This window comes from Copadichromis virginalis, linkage group LG2 (genome assembly GCF_057382275.1).
Source record: "Copadichromis virginalis isolate Kocher_CV1m ecotype Utaka linkage group LG2, C_Virginalis_male_GT1.1, whole genome shotgun sequence".
Lineage (NCBI taxonomy): Eukaryota > Metazoa > Chordata > Actinopteri > Cichliformes > Cichlidae > Copadichromis > Copadichromis virginalis.
This window is the reverse complement of record NC_140619.1, coordinates 26,495,877-26,509,359: the sequence shown is the minus strand read 5'-3', so window position 1 is coordinate 26,509,359 and position 13,483 is coordinate 26,495,877. Positions and strand designations below refer to the sequence as shown.

General features: G+C 42.7%; 1 protein-coding gene across 2 annotated transcripts in view; it reads left to right on the top strand.

Moving 5' to 3' along the window:
• The first annotated feature begins 585 nt into the window (after positions 1-585).
• The window catches only part of unc5a (unc-5 netrin receptor A), a 156,242-nt gene continuing 143,344 nt past the window's right edge, over positions 586-13,483 (top strand). For both annotated transcript variants that reach the window (XM_085476024.1, XM_085476030.1), the window contains exon 1: positions 586-1,182. In XM_085476024.1, the coding sequence (XP_085332150.1) occupies positions 1,089-1,182 (94 nt within the window). In that variant the 5' untranslated portion in view covers positions 586-1,088. The remainder of the gene's footprint in view (positions 1,183-13,483) is intronic.

The following is a 13,483-nucleotide window of genomic DNA, read 5'->3' as shown; positions in this document are numbered from 1 at the left end:
GAAGTGTATTAATAATCTGCTGTCGATTTTTGGCAGCGTTGTAAAAGGCACGGCTGAAGAGTCTGATAATCACTCCACTGACACCCCCAGAAAATGAGGAAAAGCTATCTGGAACATAAGTCACATCCTGGTGTGAGTTTGCTGACAGGTGTACGCTCTCACGGGAGTGCTAATCCTCGTGCTTCTTCGCCCATGTTTGTCCATCACTGATGCACACGCAGACGCACACGGACAATCCAGAGGCATATGTAACTGAACCTCAACGACATGCAGATGTGATTTGTGTGAATCTGTATGCAAAGCACTCATGTGATTCCTATCCTGCATAGCTGAATGTCATATCCATCATTTTCATGTAAGGCAGAAGATGTGAAAAAAAAGAAGAAAAAAAAAACACAAATTGCGTGGATGTGAATGAAATCATTTCCATTTTTATGCGCATTTTCCCAGCGCGTGGTTAGTTTTGCGTATTATAAGATATGTATTGTTTGTCTAAGAGAAAGCAGTAGGGCGCGCTCAGGGCGCTCCGATCCCAGCGTGCAGGCAAAATCCGTTCCTGGTTTTGCGCCTCCGTCCATCGCAGCTTATACCTTCCCCTGACTCTAAGCACTTCAGCATTGCTGTGCAAGCAGATGTTCTTTCTCCGATGCCAGTTCTCTCCCTTTTCGCATTTGGAGAAGGTATTTTTTCGCGCGAAGGCAGCAAAGTGAGAAGAAAGAAAGCAAAGAAACACCCTCCTCGGCTCCGAGACGGAGGGAGAGTTGTGAACGGATAGCTGCTTTTGGAGAAATACAGTAGACTACAGTAAGACCCGCGGAGGCGAGAGCGAGGCAGCAGTTTATTTACCACACCTGTGATGCGTTGTTCTGAGCAACGAAGACGCACGACCGGGATACTGATGGCCACGCTACGGCAGGAGGATATGTGCTGAGGAAAGGACTTGGGCGTGAGGGGAAAAAACAGAACAGGCGTGAAGTGCTACAGAGGACACTCTCCGGACCTTTAAAAAGCTCAGTGTGCCCGTGTTTCGTCTCTGCTCTCTGCCTTTTTGTAAAACTTAGGTGATAGAAAAAAAAACCCCCACGAAGATGCCCTTACTTCTGGGCCCCTTTGTCCGCTGTAGGCTCAGCGCCACGCTCCTTGCGCTCTGGCTCGTCCTCTCTGGCTTCACCTGCACTGGTGGTGAGTTGGGCTGCAATTAAACTGTTTCGGCTTTTTATTATTTGTATTTTATTTGATTTATTTTACTGGTAAACAGTTTGTGTGTTGGAAAACCTAGAAGGCTTGCACGTGACAAGTTGTTTGCTGGTGTTTTTGTCGAAATTCCGGTGCGCACGTTGTTGGCGGTCGTTATTATTCCCTAATTTGCTAGCACCAGCACTCGTCAATTAGCCTACACCTTCAAGGTTACGGGGGGGGGGGGGGGGGTTCAGACGTGACTACCAAGGTTAAAACTTACAGACAAATGCCAAATAACCTCGTCCAGCTTTCTTCTTCTTCTTCTTCTTTTTAAAATTCGAAGCAGCAACGAGAAGTTTATGGCACGCGTTTTTATTCCTGCTGTCGTGTAACTTGGGGCTTACACCTGCCCGAGAGAGGGGGAAATCAGAACTATAATAAAAAAGATGATTGGGGCAGACACGGGGCCCGCGGACAATAAAAGCTCGTGCCCAGTAACGTCGCGCTCCTTTCCTCCTGCCACATAAACAACCTTCAGTAACGCCACCCTCGTGATTGTCTTATTAAATCTCCGAGCTCTGTGTGTGTGTGTGGAGGATACCGTAGTGTAGTCACAGCCTCTCCGGCTGGCTGCAGACAGCATCGTTCAACTCCACGTTTCTCTCCGGCCAGGAGTCATTCCTGCTGCATTTGCAGTATGCTGACAGCTTTACTGAGTTGGTAGACGACCTACTCGCACTGATGAGTTAGATTTTATGGTGTAGCTTGGCCAGACGTTCCCCGATTGCATGCAAATGCACTAAACAATCATCAACAAGATAGGTGGACTAAAGCACCGAGGATGGAAGTTTCTCACAGCAGCAAAATCCTTTTTTGAAAAATGAGCTATAAGATACTCTTACTCTTTTAATATTGATTTTTTTTTTTTTAAAGGAAAAATGTTCTCATGATCACAACCAGCTGTGCAAATGCCTCTTTCAGTTTTGGACAAATCCAACTCAACCGAGTGCTGTTCACTGACCCCTAATATTCACCATGGTGCACAATCAAACCAGCCATCTAACGTCCACATTAGTTATTCAGCCAATGCAGTCAATTTCACTGTTGCTCATAACGCATTATTTCACAGTTCAGCACTTGGACTGTTTAAAGCACTTTATTTAAACATTCCCTCTGATGCTAAATATCACCCTGACTGTGCCACACAGCTGGAAGCTGCTGGTGAGTATCCAAAACCCAAGAGTTTCCGCACACCATTTGCCTCGCGCTCGTATCCAAACTGTTAACCTTGCTTTGGACGGAAGGCAAAACATGTTAAAGTTGCTGTATTTGTGTCTTGTGCTTCAGGACACCGAGATGATGAATTCAGCGGGCTTTTTTTTTCCTCCCTTGCATTAATTAGGGTATAATTATGAATATATTAGGATTAAATAAACAGTCATGCTCGAGGGACCTCCATATATCAAGCTAAGTAAGTAGCAGTGTGCTGGCATTTACAAGTCAGTTTGTGATTCATGTTGGAAGTGATGTGTTTTGATGGGGTTCCTGGGTTCTATATGGGTGGCGTGGTGGTTCAGCGGCTTAGCGCCATTGCCTTGCAGTAAACTGTTTTGGTGTGGAGGTTACGTGTTCCTGCCGTGTTCATTTGGTTTCCTGTGCGTGCCCTGGTTTCCTCCCACAATCCAAAGACCGGCGGTTGTAGGTCGATTTTCAAGACTCTGAATTCCCAAAGGTGTTTGCAGTTTCTTTGTTCGCTCGGTGATGGACTGGAGCTCTAACCAGGGTGTTTCCCTGCCTGTCACTCACTGCTTTCTGGATAAGGCTCACAGCTTTCTCATGACCCCTGAAGAGAATATATTATGTATAGAGGGAGATGGATGTGGGGTTAATTGTGAAATTTCTTCTCACTTCCCCGTTCTTCTGTCTTTCTTTTATATCACATTTCCTTCCAGACCGCTCCTCTCCATGTTTCAGTCTTGTCACTACATCAGGTCAGTACAGGCAGCCCTCCAGGCACCTATCACAGCTTAGTGGCCACTTTTTTTTTTTTTCTTTTTTTTTAAGGCTAAAGTGAGATCCAGAAATGAATCAGAAGGTAATTTGGAAGCCAATTCTTTCGACATCAGGACTGGGACAGACTCGGCCGAGTTCAGTCGAGCTGTCCTCTGTAGCGAGGCAAAGAGCTGACTAGGCATTCGTCAGTATCAAAGCCGGCTTGTCTTTTTTGCAGGGAAACATAACTCACTCAGTAATAAAGGTAGGCCTGTCAATCTAAGTTTGAGCTAGCTGAGCACTTTCCCTTTCACTGTGTTGTGAGTGATCTGACGGGCCGGACAGAGGGGGTAGGTACGCTTTCAGCCTCAGGAACAAAGAACCGTTCTGATTTGCCAGTTTGTGTGTGTGTGTGCGTGTGCGTGTGTGTGCACAGCACTTGATGTTTTCAGTATGCAAGGTGCATGTGTGTTGTTTTTGTGTATGTGGGAGGGTGTTTCCACAAGGATTTGCATACATGCATTTCTGCTGTGTGTGTGTGTGTGTGTGTGTGTGTGTGTGTGTGTGTGTGTGTCTCTCTAAGGTGGATGCCTGCAGATTAGTCCAATTCCTGTTCCTTCTGTGTTTTACCCTGTATTCAAACTTTGGTCTGTTGCCTGTTATTAATGTCCTGTTAGTTCCTGCATGCAGCAAGAATCAGAATTATTTGTTTGTTTTTCATCTGCCCAGTGAGAACGTTGCCAAGCGATAGTTGTCTGGTTCAGCGAGGGAGCATGGGATTTGGTATCAAGCACCTTCCTAGTTGTGCGAACAGTCACCTCAGAGCAATTTCCACGGGGTGTAAACCTTGTGCTGATGCAAGGGGATGGCCATTAAACGACAACAACCACAAGTCTGTTGCATAATACAGCAATTTGTGAGTCCCCGTTTCTTAGTACAGTATTGTAAGGGATTCTCTTGCCAGATGTCTCTCATCATTCTAATGTGAATCATCCCAGAGTTGTCTTTCTCACAGCCAGTTTTGTCTCTCCTCATTGACTCACTAAAGAATGCGATAAGGAGAGCGAAAGCAGAAATTAACATAATTTATTGGGGGAAATTGCCTTCTGGTCAGAGGAATTTAAAACCACTTCATTTTTGTCCCGTAGCTAATGCATGGCAAATGATCGCCATGTATTTGCAGGGATATGGTCTTTTACGGGGAAGCGATAATTTACAACCAGAAAGAGTTTTCGTTCCCTGCAGTCGTGGGAGATGAATACAAATGACACAGACAAAGGGGGGAGACTTGAACAGTGGTGGGAGGGAAATTTTTGTTTAAAATTATTTTCTCAACTGCTGATACACGGTAAATTAGCATGATGTACAGATGCAGAACATATCAAGCGAGGAGGCAATTACACCAAGGGAACGGTAAGGAATTAAAACGAATTCTCTCTTGAGGAGTACACATGCGTGCGATGAATTTAGCTCGCAAAATTTGAATTGGATGATATCAAAATGACGGAGCAAGCTGGATTGCTTGTTTCCGAGAACGAGCGGATCAAATGTATTGCATTATTATTCACTTTTAATCATTTGTTTGCACGGCAGAAACGGATGAAATGAGTTAATCCCTTTCCTGTCCAAGTCTCGCAAAAGTCATTTTCTCAGTTTGAGTTACCGTGATTAATGAAGGCTGAGATAATAGTTCAGAATGAATGAATAAAAGGTAAACAGTGCACGTCAACAAGGGTCAGCTTTGAACAGCGGAGGAGCACGCTCCATTTGGTGACAAATTCCCAAGCGCCTTATCTTTCAACAGGCTGTGTCCCTACACTTATCATTTGCAAATGGCTATCTTGAGGAGTAAAGGAAGGACACATGGAGGATGAACCTGACAGAGGGGGAGGAGTTTGGGTTTATTTTCTGCAGTCTGTGCAGAGGCCCAGTGAAGGCACTACATCTCTGTCAAACTCTGCCCTTTTGTTTCAATTACCCCATTTCTATGATTCAGGTGTATGTGAGAGCACTTAGGGGTTGAAGTTGGGCTTTTTCCCTCCTTGAAATTTAGCACGCCATAGTTAGTATCTGTGGTTTTCTATCTAGGTAGCATAAAACTGACCTTTCACCCCTGATGTGGGATGAGATTACCCTGTGTCCTCAATGGAAACCTGGACAATAATTCACAGAAGGTCACAGCATCTGACAGTGTACTGTATCAGCAGTTTGTAGAGTGCGCTCAGTTTCTACTGTTGTTTCTCCTGCTAATTGTCCTGTAACAGCAGTCTGTGGGGGCAGAAATTGCCTCTTTATTAAGAACCAGCCAACGTTTTGGCAGATTTGATAACCCCTTGTTATGTTTTATTGCTAGAAGAATTTGTGGTAATTTCTGTGGGAAGAAAATCACGGTGGTCGAAATCTGTGGGCTACATCTGCCAGTCATCAGTTAATTTCCTGTGGTTACCACTCCCATATCCTTTAACATCAGATTCTAACTTTGCACCCATCAGTTTTGTGGTGTTTTGCCAGTGTCAACGTTTGAGCACCGCCTCTGAGGTCGGTGGAAATGAGGAAAGGAGTGCAGCTGGTGCTGTGCTGGTGGAAAAGGTTAAGAGGCTGTTAAGTTGAATCCCGGGTCTTTCCCTGGACGTTCTAATCAAATGTTATTTTCCCTGGAACTTTTGTCTCTCACTTCCTGCATCATGAGGGGGAAGGAGATGTAACACAGAGCTTTAACCTTTGATGCTGATCTGTTCTCTTGCTGTTTATAAAAAATAAAATAAAAATAAATGTGAAGACCCGTGAATATTTATATCCCAGAAATTATTCACAGTACGACATTTTTAGTGCTGCCAGTGTATTCTGTAGTTGCATTCTCCAGTTTCTTGACCATGACTTTGGTGACTTTTATTTAACCAGACTACAGATGGGGCCATCCAGAGCTGTGCACCCTTACTGCAAATCTGCAGTAAGAAAAATTAAATGTGAGTAGAACATGAGTACCACTGAGGCTCTTCTATCCACACTGATTTGACTGACCCCCGTTTAGGCATCGTCAGAGGCAGCTGTGTCCCAGTCAGTAGCACAGAGGAGCTCTGAGCAGAGCTGTTGGACAATCTTCGCCGGGCTGATTTACAGCAGGAATTTACAGTAATAGTAAAATTCAGAAAAATGGTTTTCATGTAGCCTCAGCGTGAGGAAATCAAATAGTTTTTATGTATTTATAGTAACACTAGGAGGCTTGATCATCACGGATACCATTAATAATCGGAGAACAACAACAGATTTGTGTGATTTTTAAACAGCTGTCTGTGGAGAATACACTTCATTACTATTAGCGGGAAAATAAATGTAGGGGTACCAACATGACGTCTCGGAGTCTGTGTGGGCGGGTGTGAGTGATACATGGGAAAAACCCATCTGAAAACACTCTCTTTGGGGATTGGCCTTGAGATGCAATCTTGTGTGATAAGGCTTTCCTGTATTTGTTTTTACTATACATGATGTACTGTCTGGTTGCTAACACTGCACAGTGAGAATAGCAGTGTGTTAGGAGACGTTTTCAGGTCTTTCCTGTTCTCCGGGTGATCAATACTCTTCTCCAAATGGTTAATTGGCCATCAGTCACTGTCAGAGGAAGTGCGTAGAAACCCAGAGGTGTCTTGGTGCAGCTCATAATAAGAGCCTGTCCAGTCCTCTGGGTCCTCTCTTGGCCTTTACTTCAGGCCAGGTGGTGGCTGGGGAAAGCAGATCTGAATGCAATATGGAGAGCTGTAGATTAATAGTTTCTTACTAAGGCCACCAGGGAGCGATGTGAAAGCCACTTCCACTTCATCACACAGTTGACTGGATGGAAAGAGTGTAAAGCTTGCAGTAGGAAAGGAAGCTTAAAGCAGTGTGAAGGTCATTTGACGTGGTCACACGTTGAAAAGGTTTGACCAGATTTAATCAAATTTATTGTGTAAATGTTTCATTTTTTTCAAATTCTCTTGTCTGTGTGGCAGGTACAGTCGTATGCACGTTTGTGGCAACCCAGGGAAATTACATGTTTCGGTGTTTGTTGTTAGGTTTTTTGGTTTGTTTTGAACGGAACTAAAGGAAATCTGTGCTGCAACAGTGTAATAAAAAATTAGCACTTTGCACTTCTTCAAATGCTGCTGTTTTTATTTAATGAACTAAAAAAATAATAATTGGGTTTGGGTAGCCTTGTACCTGTGAAGTCACAGAATTTCATTAAGCTTTTTAAGTCTTAAAGGCTTTAATTGACTCAGTAGGACTCATTAGAAATAATAGCTGATGGTAACATTGAGCAATGACAGGTTCCTCCAAGCAAATGCTGTGCATCTAAAAGCTACTAAAGGTTTAGAGGGGGGGAGTGTTATTTGGTCCAAAAACAGCATCTATTAAAAAAAACTTTCAAGTAAAACTGAACCTTTGCAGGAAAGGCCTCCAACCATATTATAATATTTGTCAGTTTTTCATACAATCTGACACGACCCATGTGTTACTGAAATAATGTTAAAGAGTGTTTGTGCCTTGTGCAGTTGCATTATTAAAAAAAAGAATTTAAGTAGTTAATTTACTACTTGCTTTCCAAAGGAACATTTCTTCTTAAGTTCAATTAAAATGTACCAATTTAACTTTTTGTTTAGTTGGTTTAAAAATGAATTTACTCAAAAGATTATGAAAAGCTGAGTTTTGTGGTTTTGTTTTTGGGTTTTTTTGTTTTTTTTTCTTAGTTAGGAGAACTTGAAGATGTTGTATTGTCAGAAGGCAAAGGTCCACGTTTTGGCATGTTCCCCATGCCCCATTGCTCTTTACACTAGACAGCAACTAGAACACAGCTGTAATTAAGATTTGAATATCAGCTCTGAACATGAACATTATCTTGAAGTGATTAATTCATTGCCACAGGAGTGTAGTAATGGTGGCCTTTATTTGTAGCTAAAACTTAACACTATTCTCTGCTAAAAAGAACAGAAATCTCAGCATAAGCAAGTTCATTTCAGCACTAGTATAAATTAAGCTGCACTGTTTAATCTGAGTAATGACATTGTTTGCATTTCCAAGGTGCCTTGTTGGAGCCCAGAAAAAATATCTGTTTGGGGTTAAAATGGCTCTTTTTTTTCTGTCTTTTAAAAAATGTTTTCACATATTAAATAGCTCAATTTTCTATGTAATCACGGTGAGGAATTCCTATACATTTATTCACATTGCTGCTAGAGGCCACATTTTTAAAAAATGTAACTGCTTGCACAAATGCCAATAGGGCTGTTCTTTTTTTTTTTGCTGAAAGGCAGTCTAGCACAAGCAGAAAAGGCTCCTATGGAAAAGCATACTTACAACCTTATGACTAAAGGCAGAATGTTAAGTATACAAAGTAACATATGGAAAAGCCAGCGTTGTTTTAGAAACATGTTCTGCGAACAGATGGAGTTGAAATGGAGATCTTTGGCCACAGTTACCAAAGGTACGTTTGAAGAACAAAGGAGCAGTAATTGATGAGAACAACATTAACGACAGAAATGTACATTTTCTGCGTTTGTGTTGTGTGGCTGTCAGATACTGCATGGAGGGAAGAATGTATTCAACTAAACATCAGAATATTCTGCATGTACAATGTAGTTGACTTACCCAATTCTCAATACTCAATTTGTTACCAAAACTAAATACTGATATATTTAAGCATAAACTACTTTATCAAAAAGTAAAGCAGACTGTTTATTTAAAATGTTAACATTATATTGGCAGGAAACGGGGTGAAATGTTACGGTTGTTGCCGAGTAGCCTGCTAATCTTATGCTAACGTTATTACTTAGCATAAAGTTAGCTACAGTACGTTAGCTTAAACATTTATGTAAATCCCGCTATTGTAAAGTGTAGCTATGTCTTAAAAAATGGTAATGTGTATTAATGTTAGACAAGGTCAATAATTTGATGTTTTGCGTGTTAAACTGAAACTTACTAAACTTGAATTCTTCAAACAGATCTCAATGCCACTCTTTTAGGTGCTTTGCTAAATTAGAAGCATTTCCTTCCTTGTTCTGCAAAGTTTGATAGTATTTTTTTACATATTGTGTTTTGTAAAATTAGTCGTCACCCCTTGGTCACTCGCCAAGTCGTGATAACTGCAAACTGCTTCAATACCCAACCCTTACTACCTTATCAATGAGTTGGGGCGGAGTTATCATGGAGGTAAGCACCAGTTGCCATATTTCATTTGCTGTGCTTGTGGGGATTCTTCAGTATGTAAGGATAAACTATAATACTTTATTGTTTTCAGAACTTTGGTATCAAAAGGGTATCACAAGAATTGGATGTAGTGAGATCCCAAGATGCGAGAAACTTCTATAGTCAAGAAGCAGAAACTAAAACTAGGCTGGCTTCTATAAGAGGAAATAACTTAAAAGCCGTTTTTAAAATTCACCATAAACTATATTTAAAAAAAAACAAACCCAAACTGAAGCTTTTGGAATAGTTCTCACAGTCCCCAAGCCTGAACAGGAGAGATTAAAAAAAACACTACCGTATGTGCATGTAAGGCAGCCAAAAATCTTTCTGATATTTATTTTAATAAGCTCTGGCTTATTATGGCGTCTGAAGTTTCACATATGCTACATTTGCTCTTTAATGTCTTGTGTTAAAAGCTGCCATTTTCACTTAAATTATTATTGAAAAAAACAAATAAATTATAAGATTTTAAATTCCACAGGAAATTATGTATATATTTTTTCGTGTCTGTTCCATTGCTATTTGTGAATTTTCAGCAGCTTCCTCTTAATTATACAAGATAACACTTTAAGCTCACTTCACACCTACAGCCAAATGTATGGCTCATTGTTATGCTTTCCCCTATTTAGCATGGCATGTAAAAGACATAATTAGAAATCACCTAAGGCTACCCAGACAGCCCTGCTGGCGCTTGATTGACAAAGGTATCTGAGGGAGGTCTGGCTCAGCCTGAGCCAGAATTTGTCATCTTGAAGTGATTTTGTTGACAAGACAGGAGGCACAGTGACCTTTCCTAATTATATGTATGTGTCCAGGCACCAATGCCTCAGGCAAGCAATTCAACTGAGTCAACAGTGCGCTGACTTTGGGCACACATTCAGGCCCAGACAGCATGTTGTGTAGTAAGGTTACGCTTTACTGGACTTAGCAGTAAACTTGTTAATAATTCAGCATTGATATGACATTACAAATGTCACTTGTGTCATTTTCTGGGGGTTCTTACATTGCTTATAGAAACGTAAAGAAACAAACACAAGGATAAGGTCAGATCCCCTCATTTTTGTTGCCTTCCCCCTTACACTTGTACCTGAAAAATCATTCTGATGTTACTCTTTGCAAGTTGAGCCCCACAAAACATGAACCATTTATTATCCACCCTAAAAGCGTAGCAGCGAGCGAACAACCTCTCTGATCTATGTAGGTCCCCCTATTTTTTTCTTTTTCTTTTTTCCAAACAAACCATTTCCCGATGTGAAATGAGGTCTGAACATTACAGATTCAAAGCTTAAAGCTAAGCAGCAGATTTTCTTGGCAAGGCCATCAGGAACGCTAGGCTCACGGAAAACACATTCAACTCCTCACTCCAATAGAATTAATCATAACAACACAGCTTCCATTGAGGCTAGATCCTTCCTTTTTACGGCACGTATTGCACTTGATTACGGCTTCTGTGGATTAAAATGTCCGCTGACAAGGCATTCACGTCGAATCAAAGTGTGGTTTTTGTTTTTTGTTTTTTTTTCCACACCTGGAGTTTCTTGTCACTGACACTTGAATTTCAAAAACTGAATACAGAGCAGCTCTCCTCCGGCATTGTTGTTAATTGCCTACTGCTTTCCAGTCTTGTGTGTCAGGCAGAGTGGATGCTGAAGGTTTAGTAGTGTTAGTCAAGTAGGCTCTTATAATGTAAAGTAATCATTTAGGGTAGGCCTGACATTGATGCAGTGCTGCATGGTGTTATGGTAAAACATGTCGGACTGAGAACTTTAGAGAAAAAATTATATTTTAAGAATATTGGGTCACTTCATCAATTAAGTATCTTGTAATGAATTGGAGCACTCTGTGGTCATCACCTACTGGTGCCATTAAAATAAGAGATTAATGGATGATCAGTCAATGGTTTTTCTGTTCAGTGGAGTCCCGTGTAAAGCAGCTGTTACGTTTCGGTGTGTCAGTGTTTTGTTTTTGGCGTGACTGTTATGTGTTTCCTGTTTTACTTTGAAAGCCTTTGTCGTCGCTGGAGGGTCCGTGGGACCGCTCCAGCCTTCATCCGCCTTCGCTGGAGGGTCCGAGGGACCGCTCCAGCCTTCGTCGTCTGCTGGAGGGTCAGTGGGACCGCTCCAGCCTCCATCAGCTTCGTCTGCCTTCGTTTCAGCCTTCGTTTGTCTGAATCAAACTTTTCACTTGGGGTTACATGTTTGATTTTTGGGTAGGGGGAAATGTTACGTTTCGGTGTGTCAGTGTTTTGTTTTTGGCGTGACTGTTATGTGTTTCCTGTTTTACTTTGAAAGTCTGTGTTATCTTAGTGTTCTCAGTTTACGTTTCCCTGTCTCGTCAGGTCTAATTTGCCCCAGCTGTGTTTCCCTCCTGTGGTCCATTTCCTGATTGCTCCCTCTATGTATTTAAACCCTGTGTTTCAGTGTGTCATGGTCGCGATCTCCCCCGTGTTGTAAATAGTTTGGTGTTTTGTTGTAAATAAATAGTTTGTTGTAAATAGTTGTGAATGGGTTTGTTAATATTTTCGTCATGGGATTTTTCGTTTTGGGATTTTGGTGGAGAGCCTTCGTGGTTTTATTTTCCTTATCTTTGTTTTTCTACGTTGCACCCCGGTTGCCTAGGCCGGGGTGTAACATATGGGGGCTCGTCCGGGATCGCTGGAGGGTCCGAAGGAGGGACAGCTTCGGCCTTCTGTCTTCGCTGGAGGGTCCGAGGACCGCTTCAGCCTCCGTCTGTCTTCGCTGGAGGGCCCGGGGACCGCTCCAGCCTTCATCCGCCTTCGCTGGAGGATCCGAGGGACCGCTCCAGCCTTCTGCAGCTGGTGGGCTGCGTGTCCGTGTGTGCAGCTGGTGGGCTGCGTGTCCGTGTGTGCAGCTGGTGGGCTGCGTGTCCGTGTGTGCAGCTGGTGGGCTGCTCATCCGCCTTCGCTGGAGCGTCCGAGGGACCGCTCCAGCCTTCATCCGCCTCTGCTGGAGGGTCCGGGGGACCGCACCAGCCTTCATCCGCGTCTGCTGGAGGGTCAGTGGGACCGCTCCAGCCTTCATCAGCTTCGTCTGCCTTCGCTGAGGGGAGGGTCCGTGGGACCGCCCCAGCCTTTGTCGTCGCTGGAGGGTCCGTGGGACCGCTCCAGCCTTCATCCGCCTTCGCTGGAGGGTCCGAGGGACCGCTCCAGCCTTCGTCGTCTGCTGGAGGGTCAGTGGGACCGCTCCAGCCTCCATCAGCTTCGTCTGCCTTCGTTTCAGCCTTCGTTTGTCTGAATCAAACTTTTCACTTGGGGTTACATGTTTGATTTTTGGGTAGGGGGAAATGTTACGTTTCGGTGTGTCAGTGTTTTGTTTTTGGCGTGACTGTTATGTGTTTCCTGTTTTACTTTGAAAGTCTGTGTTATCTTAGTGTTCTCAGTTTACGTTTCCCTGTCTCGTCAGGTCTAATTTGCCCCAGCTGTGTTTCCCTCCTGTGGTCCATTTCCTGATTGCTCCCTCTATGTATTTAAACCCTGTGTTTCAGTGTGTCATGGTCGCGATCTCCCCCGTGTTGTAAATAGTTTGGTGTTTTGTTGTAAATAAATAGTTTGTTGTAAATAGTTGTGAATGGGTTTGTTAATATTTTCGTCATGGGATTTTTCGTTTTGGGATTTTGGTGGAGAGCCTTCGTGGTTTTATTTTCCTTATCTTTGTTTTTCTACGTTGCACCCCGGTTGCCTAGGCCGGGGTGTAACACAGCTTTTTATATTAAAAGCTTACACGGTACAAACCCTTGTAATCATGTGAAGTTCTCGTCTCCTTATGGCGTTTGGTTGGCTACATTTGCTCAATTATTGGGCTACTGTAAGCACTATTTACTTTATCATTACGTGCCCGTATTGGATTTTCTCAGCTACAAGTTGGCAGGGAATTAGATCCAATATCTCTTGGAACGAACATCTAACTACAATCCATTTTAAAAACTGACACTGGTAAATGTTTGATCAAGCCTAAGGAAACAAGTGCTAAATTAAAAAAAAGAAAAGAAAAAGGTCTCGAAATTAAACACTGCTCTGAGAATTACTGGTATGCCCAGATTCCCAGTGGCTACCTGCAAATATATGATGTTGCCCATGTAG